Source organism: Xenopus tropicalis, chromosome 1 (assembly GCF_000004195.4).
Source record: "Xenopus tropicalis strain Nigerian chromosome 1, UCB_Xtro_10.0, whole genome shotgun sequence".
Lineage (NCBI taxonomy): Eukaryota > Metazoa > Chordata > Amphibia > Anura > Pipidae > Xenopus > Xenopus tropicalis.
In genome coordinates this window covers 129,987,026-130,004,814 of record NC_030677.2, presented here as the reverse complement: position 1 = coordinate 130,004,814, position 17,789 = coordinate 129,987,026, and the positions used below count along the sequence as shown (strand labels likewise).

At 38.1% G+C, this 17,789-nt stretch overlaps 1 protein-coding gene across 1 annotated transcript in view; it reads left to right on the top strand.

Moving 5' to 3' along the window:
• trpm3 (transient receptor potential cation channel, subfamily M, member 3) overlaps positions 1–17,789 on the top strand; it is a 167,794-nt gene that overhangs the window by 109,337 nt on the left and 40,668 nt on the right. The window contains exons 9-12 of the mRNA XM_012971723.2: positions 4,623–4,695; positions 7,104–7,204; positions 8,085–8,219; positions 11,504–11,554. Of these exons, the coding sequence (XP_012827177.1) occupies positions 4,623–4,695; positions 7,104–7,204; positions 8,085–8,219; positions 11,504–11,554 (360 nt within the window). The remainder of the gene's footprint in view (positions 1–4,622; positions 4,696–7,103; positions 7,205–8,084; positions 8,220–11,503; positions 11,555–17,789) is intronic.

The window sequence follows — 17,789 nt, the reverse complement described above, 5'->3', positions numbered from 1 at the left end:
ATAGAATAACAAATGCACTTTTTACATTTTAGTTTTAAAAAAGAAATTTGGAAAGAATGGTTTTATTGTATATACTTATCGCCCCTATGTTACCGTTTCCAAAAAATAGTTGTATTCTTGGTGTTGCAGCAGCTGTTAGATTTTCCAACAGAGCAACAGGGCACTGTATGGGACTAATGCAATGGACCTAGTCACATGCTTATTCTGGGAGTTCTGTACTTAGCCTATAAATCAGCCTTTGTGTTTATGTCTTTCTTATCTTGCCACTGCTGTTGGAATGTCAGTCCATTTCTCACCCACAACAATCTTTTAGTAGGTACTGCAGTCAGACAGCAATCAGTTTCTCTAATCCATAACAGGATGCTGAAATCAATTTCCTAATAGATGTCACTGTAATGGAAATAAGTAAATGTCACCGACCATTGCTCTTAGATCATTACTAGATGGGCATAATTGTACTCATTTAGAAGTTTGATCCAATTAAATCAATGTGGTACAGGTTTGAGGAGAATGTAACAACAGACTTTAAAATAGCCTATACTGTTGCTATATAATTATAATAAAGGGCCAAGGAGAGGTATAAGTTGCTATAAGCAGCAGGGCTGTTTTAATAAATGAGCCATTGGGGCAACTGTACAAGGCACATCTTTAAACCTGCTATAATTTGACTGAAGCATCCCCTAGAAATTACAGACCCCTCATTTTAATTAGCTGGAAGAGCTCTACACAACATTTAACATTCTGTTAGCACATATGTTCCTTAGGGATTCTGATTGCACCAGGGTAGTGTGCCTGGATCACTTGTTTACTTCACTAAGGGGCACATTTACTAACCCACGAACGGGCCGAATGCGTCCGATTGCGTTTTTTTCATAATGATCGGTATTTTGCGATTTTTCGGAAAATTGACGTGACTTTTTCGTAGCCATTCCGAATGTTGCGCAAAATCTGGCGATTTTTTCGTAGCGTTAAAACTTGCGCGAAAAGTTGCGCCTTTTTCATAGCCATTCCGAAAGTTGCGCAAAATGTTGCGATTTTTTCGTAGCGTTCGGATTCATTCAAGCTTCAGTATGGTGACTTTTCTTGGGCCAGGTTGGAGCTGCAGAGTGCCATTGAGTCCTATGGGAGGCTTCCAAAATCATGCTAAGTCTGAAAGTTTCACCCGCCGCTTACGAGCGCTCAATACGAAGTCGCAACAAGATACGAGCGAATCGTAATGGCTACGAAAAACTCACGTTTTTTCGCGCAAATCGTATTGGTAACGAAAAAGTCGCGACAATTTCCAAAAAGTTGTAAAGGCGCCGAAAAAATCGCAAAAAATACGAAAAAGTCGCAAAATGTTCGTTTTCCAATCGGAATTTTTCCAATTCGGATTCGAATTCGTGTCTTAGTAAATCAGCCCCTAAGTGTAAGTTATTTCTTTATTTGCTGCCTATATAAAGTATATATATATATATATATACAGTGGCTTGCAAAAGTATTCGGCCCCCTTGAACTTTTCCACATCTTGTCACATTACAGCCACAAACATGAATCAATTTTATTGGAATTCCACGTTAAACACCAATACAAAGTGGTGTACACGTGAGAAGGGAAATGAAAATCATACATGATTCCAAACATTTTTTACAAATAAATAACTGCAAAGTGGGGTGTGCATAATTATTCAGCCCCCTGAGTCAATACTTTGTAGAACCACCTTTTGCTGCAATTACAGCTGCCAGTCTTTTTTGGTCTGAGTGCAGTCAGTTGCCCATAGACATTGCCTGATGAGTGCTAATGACTAAATAGAGTGCACCTGTGTGTAATCTAATGTCAGTACAAATACAGCTGCTCTGTGACGGCCTCAGAGGTTGTCTAAGAGAATATTGGGAGCAACAACACCATGAAGTCCAAAGAACACACTAGACAGGTCAGGGATAAAGTTATTGAGAAATTTAAAGCAGGCTTAGGCTACAAAAAGATTTCCAAAGCCTTGAACGTCCCACGGAGCACTGTTCAAGCGATCATTCAGAAATGGAAGGCGTATGGCACAACTGCCTACCAAGACAAGGCCGTCCACCTAAACTCACAGGCCGAACAAGGAGAGCGCTGATCAGAAATGCAGCCAAGAGGCCCATGGTGACTCTGGACGAGCTGCAGAGATCTACAGCTCAGGTGGGGGAATCTGTCCATAGGACAACTATTAGTCGTGCACTGCACAAAGTTGGCCTTTATGGAAGAGTGGCAAGAAGAAAGCCATTGTTAACAGAAAACCATAAGAAGTCCCGTTTGCAGTTTGCCACAAGCCATGTGGGGGACACAGCAAACATGTGGAAGAAGGTGCTCTGGTCAGATGAGACCAAAATGGAACTTTTTGGCCAAAATGCAAAACGCTATGTGTGGCGGAAAACTAACACTGCACATCACTCTGAACACACCATCCCCCCTGTCACATATGGTGGTGGCAGCATCATGCTCTGGGGGTGCTTCTCTTCAGCAGGGACAGGGAAGCTGGTCAGAGTTGATGGGAAGATGGATGGAGCCAAATACAGGGCAATCTTGGAAGAAAACCTCTTGGAGTCTGCAAAAGACTTGAGACTGGGGCGGAGGTTCACCTTCCAGCAGGACAACGACCCTAAACATAAAGCCAGGGCAACAATGGAATGGTTTAAAACAAAACATATCCATGTGTTAGAATGGCCCAGTCAAAGTCCAGATCTAAATCTAATCGAGAATCTGTGGCAAGATCTGAAAACTGCTGTTCACAAACACTGTCCATCTAATCTGACTGAGCTGGAGCTGTTTTGCAAAGAAGAATGGGCAAGGATTTCAGTCTCTAGATGTGCAAAGCTGGTAGAGACATACCCTAAAAGCCTGGCAGCTGTAATTGCAGCTAAAGGTGGTTCTACAAAGTATTGACTCAGGGGGCTGAATAATTATGCACACCCCACTTTGCAGTTATTTATTTGTAAAAAATGTTTGGAATCATGTATGATTTTCGTTCCACTTCTCACGTGTACACCACTTTGTATTGGTCTTTCACGTGGAATTCCAATAAAATTGATTCATGTTTGTGGCTGTAATGTGACAAAATGTGGAAAAGTTCAAGGGGGCCGAATACTTTTGCAAGCCACTGTATATGAGGGTAGTCCTTGGGGCAGCTGTGGGAACCCACCAGCAAGATCTTTTCCTGGGCCCAGTGTTAAGGCATCCCTTTTAGGCAATGAGAGCATTTTTAGACCAACATTTTCCTTTTCCCTTAATATATAGGTATTAAAAGAAAAATTAAATGATTTCCATTTCCTTTATGCAAAGCTGTGGCACAGATGTTGTTCTTACCACAGGATAGGACTGGCCGGTGCCTCTTGTCAACTGCACCATATAGTTTCCTAGGACTTTGCTGCTTTATCTTCTCTCAGTTCTTCAGGGTTTTAGGTTTATTAAGAGCCTAGACTTATGGCTCATCTCACATGAGGGAGCATAACTTGAAGTGCAAAATCACAAGCAAAGTGACATGTGTTGTTGCCAGTGATGAGCGAATCTGTTCCGTTCCGCTTTGCCTAAAAATTTGTGAATCTTTCAAAAGATCCGCGAAACGCCGAAAAATTCGCGAAACGGGAAAATGTGCGGCAAAAAAAATTGTCACCCACGGCTTTTCTTTTGCCGCAACAGCTATTCTTTTGTTGCCCGCAGCTATTATTTTGTCGCCCGCGGCTATTATTTCATCGCGCAGCTATTATTTTGTCGCCCGCGGCAATTATTTCGCCGCACAGCTATTCTTTGGTCGCCCGCGGCTATTATTTAATTGCACGGCTATTATTTTGTCACCCGCAGCTATTATTTTGTCGCGCGGCTATTCAATTTTTGGACATACGCAGAATTTTTCTGCAGCAAATTTTTTCATCTGTTTAGCGAAACAATCCGCCAATGGCGAAACACGGAAATTTGCCGCAAATCCATGCCTGGCGAAACATTTCGCCCATCACTATTTGTTGCCTGTAATGCACCTACCTCCCTTGGGTTGAGCCAGAAATCCAAAGAGTTGTGTTATGGAGCATTGCTTGTGGCTGGCAGTGCTGCATACAAGAGCAGCAGCATAGGAAATTGTGCCCTTTGCCCCCAGTCAGCAATTGTTTGCACTTTGCACAGCATTCTGCTTTTCTTGTATTGCTGGAGTTCTCTGCACTCAATTTAGGCTGCTGCTTGTCCCAAAATTACAGCACTGACTGTGCTATGAATGTATTACGTGCTGCAGTTTTCAGTAAATGTCAGTGCTTCATATGTGCCAGGACTCAGATTTTATGCAAGGTGTTTTCAGAGAAATTCAGGAATGGCATTCCAAATGTAAGGACCAGCAAGAGAGGTACTAGGAACTCACTTACTGTTTCTATTCATATTTACAATGCATGATATATTTTTTAGAAAATAAAGAAAATGTTATCCTGCTGACAAAAACAGCTACACTGCAAGAAGGAAATGAATGATTTTATATACTTGAAGCAGAAGATACACAATGCAGAGATAAACTTATCCTTCAATTTCAATGTAACTTCAATAGTTACAAAGTATCATAGTGATATCTATATCCTATTGTTAACAAAAGAAATTCTCATGTTTGTTCTTTGTGTCCTGGCTTTTAGATCACTGTGTTCAGAATGGGATCAGAAGGCCACCAAGATATAGATTTAGCAATTCTGACTGCTCTGCTCAAAGGTAGCTACGTGACCTGATTACAAAAGCTTTATTCAGTGCCTAATAGCACTAAAATTCACGCTAATTAAATGGATTTTTTCTGTCTATTTATTCCTTCGTATGTGAAAATTTCCAATGCGCCCAGATCAAACAGGGGCAAAGTGCATTTTGGGGAATAAGAATTTTGTAGGTGCAAAATTGTGCCCTATTTTTATGACAAGGCAGCTTGAGAGGTAAAGCTTCAAAACTGATTATTTGCCTCAGGTCTGCATGTTGAGCAAATGTGCAGCAACTCACATTCCCAGAGCCATGTAATCCATTTCACCTTCAAGCATATGTTACGTTTAACCTGCCCTGTAGTGCTTACAGCTTATTACCATGCAGTTCAGAAAGGGTCATCTATTCTCTCCCATTGCATAGCATTGTTACACTGAATTTGTGTTATCATGGGAACCATTACAAGGCAATTTATCAAAAAAGCAACTCAAAACACCTAAATATTTTATTTTATAATATGCCTTCTGTATGTAACCCTATAGCTTACAAATCTCTAATACTCAAAGGCAATGTATTGTTTCAAATAGATGTTTAAACGGAAAGCAAATGGAAAGCATTTTATTCATACAATATGCTGTTCAGCCTTGGGCCTCTCTCAGAATTGCTTTGTAAGCCTGTAATAACACAGGGCTTTGCACTTCTAGACATGAAAACTCAAAAATGCAGAATATTGTTTGAATCTGCTGAGAAATAAATAGATAAGACAACTATAATAACTGGAAACCGTTTGTGCTCCAAGTGGTTATTTAGAAAAGGACTTGCAGTTCCCCTACTCTTTACTTCAGAATAGGCTCTTGCTTGTTTAAATCTACATTTTTATTGCTTTTGTAGGACAATGCCTCAAGCAACATAATATTGCCCTCTAATAATCTCAAATCAGCCAAGAACCAATGGTTTGTGCACAAAGTAGATTGTGTGCTCAAAGTACAGCATTTTAACTGAAAGACCAAATGTAAACACAATTTATAAATAGGGTCCGTTTCAGGAGATTTACTACAGTAAATGCTCTTTGGTGTATAGGTCTGAAGAGGTATATTTACAGTAAATTTCTGTATGCTCTGTAAACTTTGTGAGTAGCTTTTGGAAACTCAAATTGAGCACATAAATGTGCCATATGGCAGGCGGGTTATTAGCAAAATACTGCAAGTTCGTAATTAAAGTAATAGCTCCCTTACACACAACAGACTCATTAGGGCTCATTTACAAATGCAGAGCCATAGTGTAAAAATGAATGCAATCATTACACCTCACATTTGAGTAATCATACATAAGATGCAGGGGAAACTTGGAGCTAGCCCCAACTTGAAAGTAGCAGTTATTTCAGGATTCCTGCTGTGGGCTGTATCAGTAAGATACAATCCCTACTCTGTCAATTATGAGTGCAACTGCATTTAAAGGGTTTGTCCACCTTTCAATAAATTTGTAGTATCAGAAATTCTGAGACAATTTGCAATTCGTTTTCATTTTTTGTGGTTTTTCAGTTATTTAGCTTTTTGTTCAGCCGCTCACCAGTTTGGAAATTTCAGCATCTGGTTGCTAGGATTGTGTTTACCTTAGCAATCGGGCAGTGATTTGAATGAGAGACTGGAATTCAAATAGGAGAGGGAGCGAATAGAAAGATAACAAATAAAGAGTAACAATAATATTTAAAATGTAGCCTTACAGAAATATCATTTTTGGCTGCTGACCCATTTGAAAGCTGGAAAGATGAAGACGATGAAATAAATAATGAAGACCAATTGCAAAGTTGCTAGGAATAGGACATTCTATAACATGCTAAAAGTTAACTAAAAAGTGAACCACCCCTTTAAAACACACAAGCTCATTTACACATGCTCTAATGTATCAGATACAATCGTACTGACCACAAATTAGGGTGCAAACTAGGGACGAGCGAATCTGTCCCATTTCGCTTCGCGGCAAAATTTGTGAAACTTTGAAAATGGCAAAAATGACGCTCATCAAAAAAAATGTGATGCACACATCAAATTTTTTTGCAGAGAATTTTCGTGACCAAAACTTAATTAAAAATGCAAGAGAATTAAACAATGAGGATGTTGCTTATTATTACTATGTAATTCATCCTTATCACATAGTAATCCATCAGGAGGATAAACAAACTGCTAATTAGTTTACAAAGGTCTGGGGATTTTTATTGGAGGAATTATTTTTTAATGGTATTTTTGACCCTGAAGAGCTGTGGAAAACTTTCTTCAAGCAATACAACTTTAACAATAGGAGTTAAGTGTTACCAGACTACAGCTCCCAGCACTCTTTATCCCTTGATAAAAAAAAAACTAAAAACCTAGGAAATAACTAAACCAATGTTCAATTTAAAAAAAATATATATTTTCATTATTTTCATTACACAGGTGCCAATGCCTCTGCTCCAGATCAGCTGAGCCTTGCCTTAGCTTGGAACCGGGTGGATATCGCTCGTAGCCAGATTTTTATTTACGGACAACAGTGGCCGGTATGATAAACACATACACTACATGTCTCATACAGTACAGTACAAGTATTAAGGAATTTGTATTTGGATTACAGTACTGGAACAAAAATAAGATACAAGAATTGTGATCTCGGTAGTATTAAATAACATTTCTTTTGTTAACCCATGTTGAATGTTGTGTGTGCTGCCAGTATTCAAATTCTAACTCTGTTAATAGAATGTAACATACTGAGGGTTTTCATTCAGTACTAGCTAAAGAGTCACAGGTTAAAGATCTATGATAAACAACTTTTTTACAGAAGCTACAGAGATGTGCAAATACACATGGGATAAAACATACAAAAAATAACATCTGTACAACAGCTGCATATGGTTGCCATGTCATGCCGTGTAACAGATTACTAACCATTCAGATTCTTGATATAAACTGTATTTTAGGCATCTGTGAATTAATAACTAAACATAAATGTCTAATGTGCATTTTTTATCACACTTTATGGGGTGTTTAGACAATGCTGCTTTCCGAGTTCTTTGGCAACCGGTTCAAGCTTCTTGTGCACAAAAGATCGTTTTAACTACCATTACTCATTTAGCCTGATGTTACAGACTACATGGCAAATTGGTTAGATTATCTTTAGTTTCAAGTTCTGCCATGACTCATGAATCCTTACCCGCCCCCTTCAGAGTTTTCAGGCAGAGCTGGTAACTAATAAAGGGTGACTTTTCTAAAATATTTCTAAAATAGGGTGCAAAAAGTGTTCAACTAAAATAACACACTAATGATATGGTGTGGGAAATGTATGCAAATATTCCCAGACATTACAGTTTTATGTATGTGTTTTTAACAATTGCAAGACATGTATTTATTACTGGACATGCCTTTCTTTTTTTTTTTTTTTAGGTGGGTTCCCTTGAACAAGCAATGTTGGATGCTTTGGTGCTGGACAGAGTGGATTTTGTGAAATTGTTAATAGAAAATGGAGTAAGCATGCATCGCTTCCTCACTATCTCCAGGCTAGAGGAACTGTACAATACGGTAAGGCAAAAAATATTTTGGTCACATTATTAGAAATGTTTGCAGTGTTCTTCAGTAACTGCATTATCTTCAATGATGAGTTTTTATTTCTCCTCCGCAGACACATATTATTACAGTCATTAAAAATAATTTTGTTTTAGAAGCAGCTGTTCCCGGGTATATTTTAGTGCTGTACTTCTATTTTTATTGCCAACTACAATATCAATATCTGCTCAGCATACACTGTGTACAGATGCAAATCTGTGGAATCATTCCAAATTGTATTGCATTCCATATTGTATGGGCTGAAGCACTGACCCTGCATTGAACACAACTGACAAAGGAGAATGTGTCACAAATTAGAATCTTATGGATTGTGCTATGAATTGAGGCTGCTCCATAATAAAGATCAGAAAATGGAAGGCAGACAATCCTCCCAACTGCATGCAACACAAGTACATTTTTCACTGCAATATGCTTAAAGCAACTAACATGTAGCATTCTGTCTATTAAATCTTTGAACGTAAAATGAAATTTACATCATTTTGCTGTTATTTCACAGCTTCACTCATGTAGTCCCCCATGTAGTCCCACAATGCAATGCAAAAACAAAGCATCTGTCAGAATAAGATATATAAATAGTATTAGGTAGTTTTAAATCTCCAGCACAGAGGAAAGTAAAAAGGTTTTTGCCAGACCGCATAATGTTCTACACTCGGTTAAATTATGAAGCAGCTATTCCCAAAGGTCTAGTTCATTTTTTATAAAGAGTATATTCATGTTTTAAGAAACATCAGTTTTGTTTTGGAAAGCAACAAGCTGTCTAGTAAAGTCAGTATCACTTCTTAGCATAGAAACTTGCATATTTGCTGTGCCCTCTGTGCAGAATTTGCTCTTCTGTAGTCTATCAATCGTGTTCTGCTCCTGCATATTAAAGCTTGCTGGTGTGTTTGTCAGGGAAAAGTAACACAGAGAAGTCTTTGATTGCCATGAATTTCTTGCAGTTGAAGTGAGTACATTAATGTGCACGGCAGCAGAGTTTTAAAACAGAATCTTTTCAAAGGAATGTCCCTTACAAAAGTAAAAAAAAATAGAGCATTTCAGGCAAAAGAAAAAGTAAAAATGTGAGCAGACAAAAGCAGCACATATTTATGTAGCAATATGCTTTATTGTAAAAAATGTATGTTATTGTTTGATGCTGTAGGATTTAGGATGCTGTGGTGGATTGAGGATACACAAGATATTGTCATAGATGTGATCTGAAAACCTTAGTTCCTCTGTGGTGTTGGGTAGATACAGGGATCTGAAGCAAAATATGGCAGTAGCAAATACCCCCCTCTTAAACCAAAGGTGTCCAAGCTATGGAGCTTGTACTCCCTAGAGTAGAGGTTGGTGGGAAAGGGCAGCCTGATGGCAGGTTAGGGTTGGACCTGTTTTGAAGATGAATTATAATAAGATTTTGGAGATTTTGCGGTGCTAGATTTTTTCAGACTATGGCTGACTGATATATTAGCAACATTGTTATGCGCTAGGATGGATGGTGAGCAAAAGCAGGTTAAAAAGTGTCTTCAACCAGAATAGTTAAAAAAAAAAACCCAACGCCCTAAGCATCCCATAGCTAAGAACAGGGATTCCTAATAAATCTCTTACAAAAAAGAGATACATCATTTCTGTACATCCTATCATAAATTACAGAGATAAAAGGGAATCGAGAAATATTAAGCAATATTTGGATCACCATGTGGCTTCATTTAAATACATCATTATAGGTATGTGATCTCTTATCCGGATTGGACCTGGTGTTTTCTGTATAAGGAATCTTTTTGTAATTTACATCTCAATGCCCTAATTCTGCTAAAAATAATTAACATTTTAAATAAACCCAATAGGAATGTTTTGCCACCAATATGGTTTCATGCAGCTTAGTTACCATCAGGCGAGGCCACAAAGGGCCGGGCCTATGGCCCACACAAATCCCTGTGCCCTGGTTAGAAATCCGGCATTGGTTACCATCAAGCACAAGGTACTGCTTCATTATTGCAGAGAAAAAGAAAATCACTTAGAATTATTTGCTTTAAAATAAAATCTAAAGGGCACAGACTTCCTGTTTTTGGATAACAAGTTTTCAGGATCAAATACCTGTGTTATCCCCTTTGGGAACAACTCAACAGAAGATTTTGTAGGACAGTGTTAAATCAACAGAATGCATGCTACGAATCAGATGTAGTTGCATGAGATTAAATATATTGGGAACGAATGAAAAATATGATGTGAACTTGAAAGGACTGCCATCCGACATGATGCTCCTGTTGGGAAGGAACACAGCATGCTGCATCTTCATCCAAGATAGACTTATTTGTTATTGAAATACATTGATTTTCAGATGTAGATGCAGGAACAAAACACTGCATCCAGCTGCATACACGTTAAGATTTTTCTCTCCCTAATGACCTATTTCAGTGCAATCCCACAAATCCATCATATTATCGTAAGGTTAGGGGGCACCGATCACACATCTAGGGATTTTTCTTCCGACTTCGGTCAGAAAATTGATCGGGGCAGGTTTGAAAATTTGCCCGTTGTCCAGTTGTTTGCAGGACCAAGCAGGTAGTTTTTCTAGCTTTAACTAGACGAAATGACTTAAATTGGTTATAATCGTTGATGGACAAATTGTACTTTTAAACAATTGTTTCAGGATAATCTTGGTCCTACGATAACCAAAAGATCTTTAAAAAATCTTAACGTGTATGTCCAGCTTTACAGCTCTGGAGATCAGATTTTGTAGGATCCTACAAAATCTCGTGCTGTTGCATGACAAAATCAGATAAAATATGACAAAATCTGATCAAAATCTCATGTTGAGTTTAGTCCTTTTTCCACTAAAATAAATCTTTGACATATTGAACTTATACTGTAAATATGTTATCCTGTAAATAAAACCTTAGGCTAATGCCAGATGTGTATTCTTGGCCCACATAAGTGGCCCTACACGTAAATCAACACTCTTCTGTGTCTGCACCCAGAATGTTGGCCCAGGTGTAGGCACAAGAAGCAGATTTCAGCTTCAAAACACGTGAGTATGCATTTCAAAGCTGAAATCCGCTCTGTGTGCCTCCACCTGAGCCAACACAGTGGCTCTAGATTCAAATGTAGGGACAGATTCACTTCTGAGTTATTATGTTGATTGTAAATATAGAAAAAAGTGTCCATACCATATCCTGCTATAATTAGTTTTACAGTGTTTTCAGACTGGTGTATCAGCATGCATAAATATTTATGCCTACTTTTTTTTTATCTTCTTATAGAGACACGGACCGTCAAACACTTTGTATCATTTGGTCAGGGATGTTAAAAAGGTAAGAGTTAGACACCAAGTAAAGAGTAATGTTACTTATCTTGTATCTAAATCAACATTATCTCTGTATTGCATGAGTTTGTCATTTCTTTCACTTCCTTACATTCCAACATTCATCTCAGTCACACCTGTATGTATCAAGACGGACCTATTGCATTTTGTGGAATTTTCCATAAAGATTGATATACTATAATACATAATAAATGTGAAGAGAGCTATAAGTATGTTGTATATAAATATGATGATGAAACATTAAGTCCAGTTACCAGACTGATTTCCCAGGCATATGAAGCTCCTGCACCCAGTACACTTGTTATCTCTTTTTCTACTAAAATTTTACATCTAACATACCATTCTTAAAGGCCTACTTATTAATCAAACTAGAACTATCAGTAAAATACGTTGTAATGCTCCCATAAGTCTTTAAAAATACTTATTTCTCCCTTTATTGATAGGCTTATTTTTATTCTGTGTGAATAAAAATCAGTTTCTGTATTATAAAGCCACTACAGTCTGTTTGGAGATCTTGATATATATATACCTGTGTTGTTTGTGTACATGAGTCACGTTCAGATTATATTTTATTAATATTAAAACTAGAGCTGCAGTTTTTATGCTGTTCATTCTTTAACACAAGGTACTAACAGAGCCATAAATATATGCTGTGTAAGTAAGTAAATTAATATATACACACTCATTTTTTTTTTTACACAGAATATAATTCTTAGACAAAATGTATTCTTGTTATGAACCTTTTCTCACTTCAGGGCATCCTGAAGCTGTAAAATTGTTGTTTAGCATTTCTTTGCAGGCTGCGGTTTTGTTAGCAGAGTGATTACAATACATTGTCAGAGAGATATACTGTAGTTGCAAGAGTCAGCTCTAATTCATACAAGATCCTCCTGTTTGCAGGTTGTTTTTCTCCACATTACAGCGCACACACTGCTAGTGGAGATATTTACATTAAACTACCTTACAAGTAATTACATGAATTTATGTTTTTCATTTACTTTTTCTGCCAGGTATTACCTTGTATACCTGTGCCTGAATGGTTAGGTGTTTTATAGACCAAAAAATAGCTGTTTATTTGGTGGGCATACACCCTGCTTTAGTTTAAAAATATTTGCTAAGAATATCTATATAGCTGTTTACCTTCTCTGTTGTGCTGGTTCTGACTCCAGAAACAATGTTGCAGAAGGCAGCTGTAAAAGAACTGACTTCTAATACAATGCTCAAAGTGTTATAACAAAGTCTCTACTTCATGTATAATTGAAAGTCACTTTGGGTGGAAATCCCATTTAACGTAAGTTAAATGGTTCCATAGAAATAACTATACTTTATCTTTTTGGGTGAATATACAGACACTTTCTTAACTTTAAGGCTGTGTATTTAACACAGGGGTGACCAATTCAGCATACAAAACACCTTACACGTTTGATGACTTCCCTCACTCAACTGGGCCTCTTGTGGACTACCAGCAAAAACTCAAATGTTTGGGGTCACCCCTGTACTCAAGATACTTCTGGGGGAAATTCTTAGCCTCCTGGCTTTACTCTCAGTTCCCCAGTAACTCTCAGTCTCTCAGATGTTTTGTCAATGGGTCCCTCTGCTCCTTGCAGTAGCATGCAGCACCCCCAGCCCCACTGGGAGTTCCAAACACAGACAGGCAGCCTTCCTGCTCTGACCTTCCTAACATTCTAACTACAATTACATACCTTTCCACAGGACAGCCTTCCTGTGGAAAGTGAGCTCCAGTATGTGAGCTGGACTAGTGGAATGGATCACCTGGTTTGCGTGTTCCTTTCAGAACACTATAGCTTCATGGACTAGACAGCAAAACCTTTAAACAGAGAAGGCATTCTTTGTTTAGTAACATCTCCCTTAAAGCTTACATCTCCCATTATGGAGGACATAAAGGGAAAACAACTGTTATTCATAATTCTTGTTCTTGGGACCAAGTTATAATTCTGCCAATTGTGTGTCCATATGTGATGAGACTTTTTTAATGCCAAGATGTGAGAGATCTGAAAAGGAGCTGCTGCTTGGTCTGGTCAGTAGGTGCAGCACTTCTGAAATGGAAACTCAAGGCAGAAAGAACTATGCGGTGTAATTAATACATTTTGATGCAAGTAACTTGTGGCTTTACCTAAGAGGTTTTACATGCAACTGCTGCGGGCAGAGTTCCGGGGCTGCAACAACTGCATTTGTGGACGTACATGAGCCTTAAGATGTCTAGGCCCTGAAATGAAGTAGAGTTCAAGATGATGGTTTTGGTCCTTTTTTTGAATGTTATCATCAGTATTATGCTAAATGGATTCGTCAGTATATGGTTATGTAACGTGCACCAAAACTGACAGTGAAACATCACATTAAATTGCTGCCTTAAATATTATTAGTAAAACCATTGTTCACATAAACCCCCAAAAAAACCCTACTTCATATGCAAAATTATACCAACCACATTCATTTGACCACATCTGAGGATCTGCTTACTGTACTTTAATCATACAATCACATTTTTTCCTGTGTTTGCACTTAAACCATAAAATTGGTTTGGGGCTTTAAAGAATACATGACAACTCAGAGTTCCCCTTTAGAGCATGTGATGCTGGTAAAGCTAATGAGGTATAAAATCCATTTTAAGAATACCCTTAACAGCATCTGATTTCTTCTAATCTTCCAGATCTGAGTGAAGTCCTCTTCTTTATTGATCAATAGGCTAATCATTCAGTTATATGAGTAAAAAACATAGCACATCTAAGACATTCAAATGTGGATTCTTATTAAAGCCTATATAATAGCATTAGTCTTATGCATTATGTATAGTTCCTTGCCTTGCTTTTTTTATTATACATTACTCTCAAGATCATATTTAAATAGCTATAGGTTTATTAGTGCTGTTGTGAATGTTAGTTGAAGGAGCCATTTGCACATGTTTAAATGTGCTAGATTTGCTAAAGCAACTGCCAGGATTCAAAGTGGATATTTTGTGCAGCACCATTACATGATACTCTGTTTACAAGAATGCTGCATGCTAACACACTGTCACCTTCTGCGGTCTCTGTCTGAGCAGGCGACGTGACGTCACTTGGTGGGACTGTGATGTCACATGGGCGGGACTGGGACTTTTTCCCATAAAAACAATCAACGCACCAGAGGTCACCCCTTTAGATTAGAGGAACGGAGCTTCCATTTGAAGCAGCGTAGGGGGTTTTTCACGGTGAGGGCAGTGAGGTTATGGAATGCCCTTCCTAGTGATGTTGTAATGGCAGATTCTGTTAATGCCTTTAAGAGGGGCCTGGGTGAGTTCTTAATCAATCAGAATATCCAAGGCTATTGTGATACTAATATCTACAGTTAGTACTAGTGGTTGTATATATAGTTTATGTATGTGAGTGTATAGATTGGTGGGTGTGGGTTAGGTGTGCTGGGTTTGCTTGGATGGGTTGAACTTGATGGACACTGGTCTTTTTTCAACCCTATGTAACTATGTAACTATGTAACTATGTCATGGGGTTATGACGTGCTGATAGGCCACGTCAGTCTCAGAGAGTTATGCCCGATTTTCCAAATTGTGGAAACAAGGTTTTACCTAGATCAGTAATACAAATATATATATATATATATATATATATATCTATATATATAATATAAATATATATAGCTTCAAAAAAAGGAACTGCTCACACAGGACATAAATAAATCAAAAAACAGTGGGGCATGTGTATATGGGGATTGTTACGTCGCTTACCTTGCACTGTTGTATACAGTTTTACGTTGCTTGTTCCGTTTCCCGCCAAACACTGTATATATGGGTTACCGCACTCTTGTTTGGTAACTTTGAGAAAGGCTGGTGTTACAGGCGAAACATCACTTTCTGGTTCCAATAAAACCATCACTTTTTTAAATTTATTTATGTCCTATGTGAGCAGTTCCTTTTTTTGAAGCTGTTTGTTTGTTGTCCTGATGGACTGCACCCAGGCATATTTTTTTTGGTTTTTGTAAATGCCAGCATCCTGTCTCTACTATGTATATAATGTACAGATAATGCAATATACATTTGGCACTGGAATACACAGCCCCTTGGCAGTACAGAGCCAGCAGTAAGACTTAGGGGCACATTTACTTACCCACGAACGGGCCGAATGCGTCCGATTGCGTTTTTTTCGTAATGATCGGTATTTGGCGATTTTTCTGAAAATTATCGCGACTTTTTCGTTGCCATTACGAATGTTGCGCAAAATCTGCCGATTTTTTCGTAGCGTTAAAACTTGCGCGGAAAGTCGCGCCTTTTTCGTAGCCATTCCGAAAGTTGCGCAAAATGTTGCGATTTTTTCGTAGCGTTCGGATTCATTCAAGCTTCAGTATGGTGACTTTCCTTGGGCCAGGTTGGAGCTGCAGGGTGCCATTGAGTCCTATGGGAGGCTTCCAAAATCATGCTAAGTCTGAAAGTTTCAGCCGCCGCTTATGAGCGCTCAATACGAAAAAGTCATGACAAGATACGAGCGAATCGTAATGGCTACGAAAAACTCGCGTTTTTTCGCGCAAATCGTATTGGTAATGAAATAGTTGCGACAATTTCCGAAAAGTCGTAAAGGCGCCGAAAAAATCGCAAAAAATACGAAAAAGTCGCAAAATGTTTGTTTTCCAATCGGAATTTTTCCAATTCGGATTCGAATTCGTGTCTTAGTAAATCAGCCCCTAAGTATACCAGTTTTTCCTGCAGTTTAGATCTTCAATCATCAATTGTAACAACCCATGCCATTTAAACATAGGCATAAATAAATATGTAAGAGAAGATACCCATGTTCCTTACTGTTACCTTGTGGTATCATGTAAAATCTATACAGGGGATAAAATGTTAATACAAACGTAGGGGAATAATTTATGAAGAGAGCACAAATCACTAGTGATGAGCGACTTTTTTTGCCAGGCATGGATTTGCAGCGAATTTCCACATTTCGAATTGCCATTGACAAATTGTTTTCCGAAACTTCCGTTAAAATTTGGCGCAGGAAAATGCGTTTCGGAATTTTTGTTTTTGTCGCGCGCCAAATTGGGCACAGTCGCATCAAAAAAGGGTGTGGCTTGCATCAAATTGGACGCGGTTGTGCCAAATTGGGCACGGGCACGGCAAAAGGGTGCGACCAAAGAAGGACACGGGGTCATCAAAAAAATTGTGTCAAAAACCACGCGGGCAACAAAAAAATAGATGCAGGCATCAAAAAATTTGCGGGCGACAAAAAAATATGCGACAAATGGGTTTCGCTGTTTCACAAATTTTCTTGCTGTTTTGCAAATTTTATGGCGAAACGGGACAGATTCGCTCATCACTACAAATCACCATCCACTTAATAATAATGTTAAGGCTGTTATGAGGTTAACTGATGTTCCAGGGTGCAAGGTTTCTGTTACATTATGCATCATACAAGGTCCTTACATAACCAACTCCCATACAAAAGTCTCAGCATCATTCTATAGTGGAATGTATTTTTATATTATGGGAGTTATTTGAAAACCTGTGGACTGACAACTCCTGTAAATAATGTGCAGTTCGCTCACCTGCCCTGTGCCATTTAATAATAGACACTTAACTACATGACATAAATGCACTAAAGGCATTTTAATTTATTTAGCATCCTATTGAGCAAATAAACCATTAAGACATTTCATATCATAATAGGAAAGAGATAATCGTGAATAACATTTTCATATAATTATAGCATATTAATAACTTAGAACAGAATAACATCAACATGATGCATTTTAATATCTGAAAGCATTGAGAAAGAAGGCGCAGTTATAAATATGAAATGTCTTCCAGGGAAAGTGAATAAATTAACACTTTTCATAAAACTGCGTGCTATGTGCGATGAGAGAAGCAATTTTGATTATTACTTTGGTATGAAACTCTCTCATAAATATATAACAGTTTACATGTTCTCAAATGCTTTTCTCCCACAGCAGAATAGTTATTATCCAGAAAATGGCTTCCTATTCAGTTAAACTAGCTACAAATCTGTGGCCTATAGCATTTTGAATTAAACATTAAATATTAGCAAGTTAACATGCCAAAAGTACAGTTAGCTTTGCATAGCAAAATTGCATGAGCCCGCCAGGTTTCCATAGCCGGATGCTATGCTGGATGTTGATGCTGTTTTTGACACATGCTGGAAGCAACACAAACTCCACTCTGAAAATGTTAGATACAGCACCTAATTTATGACAACATGCAA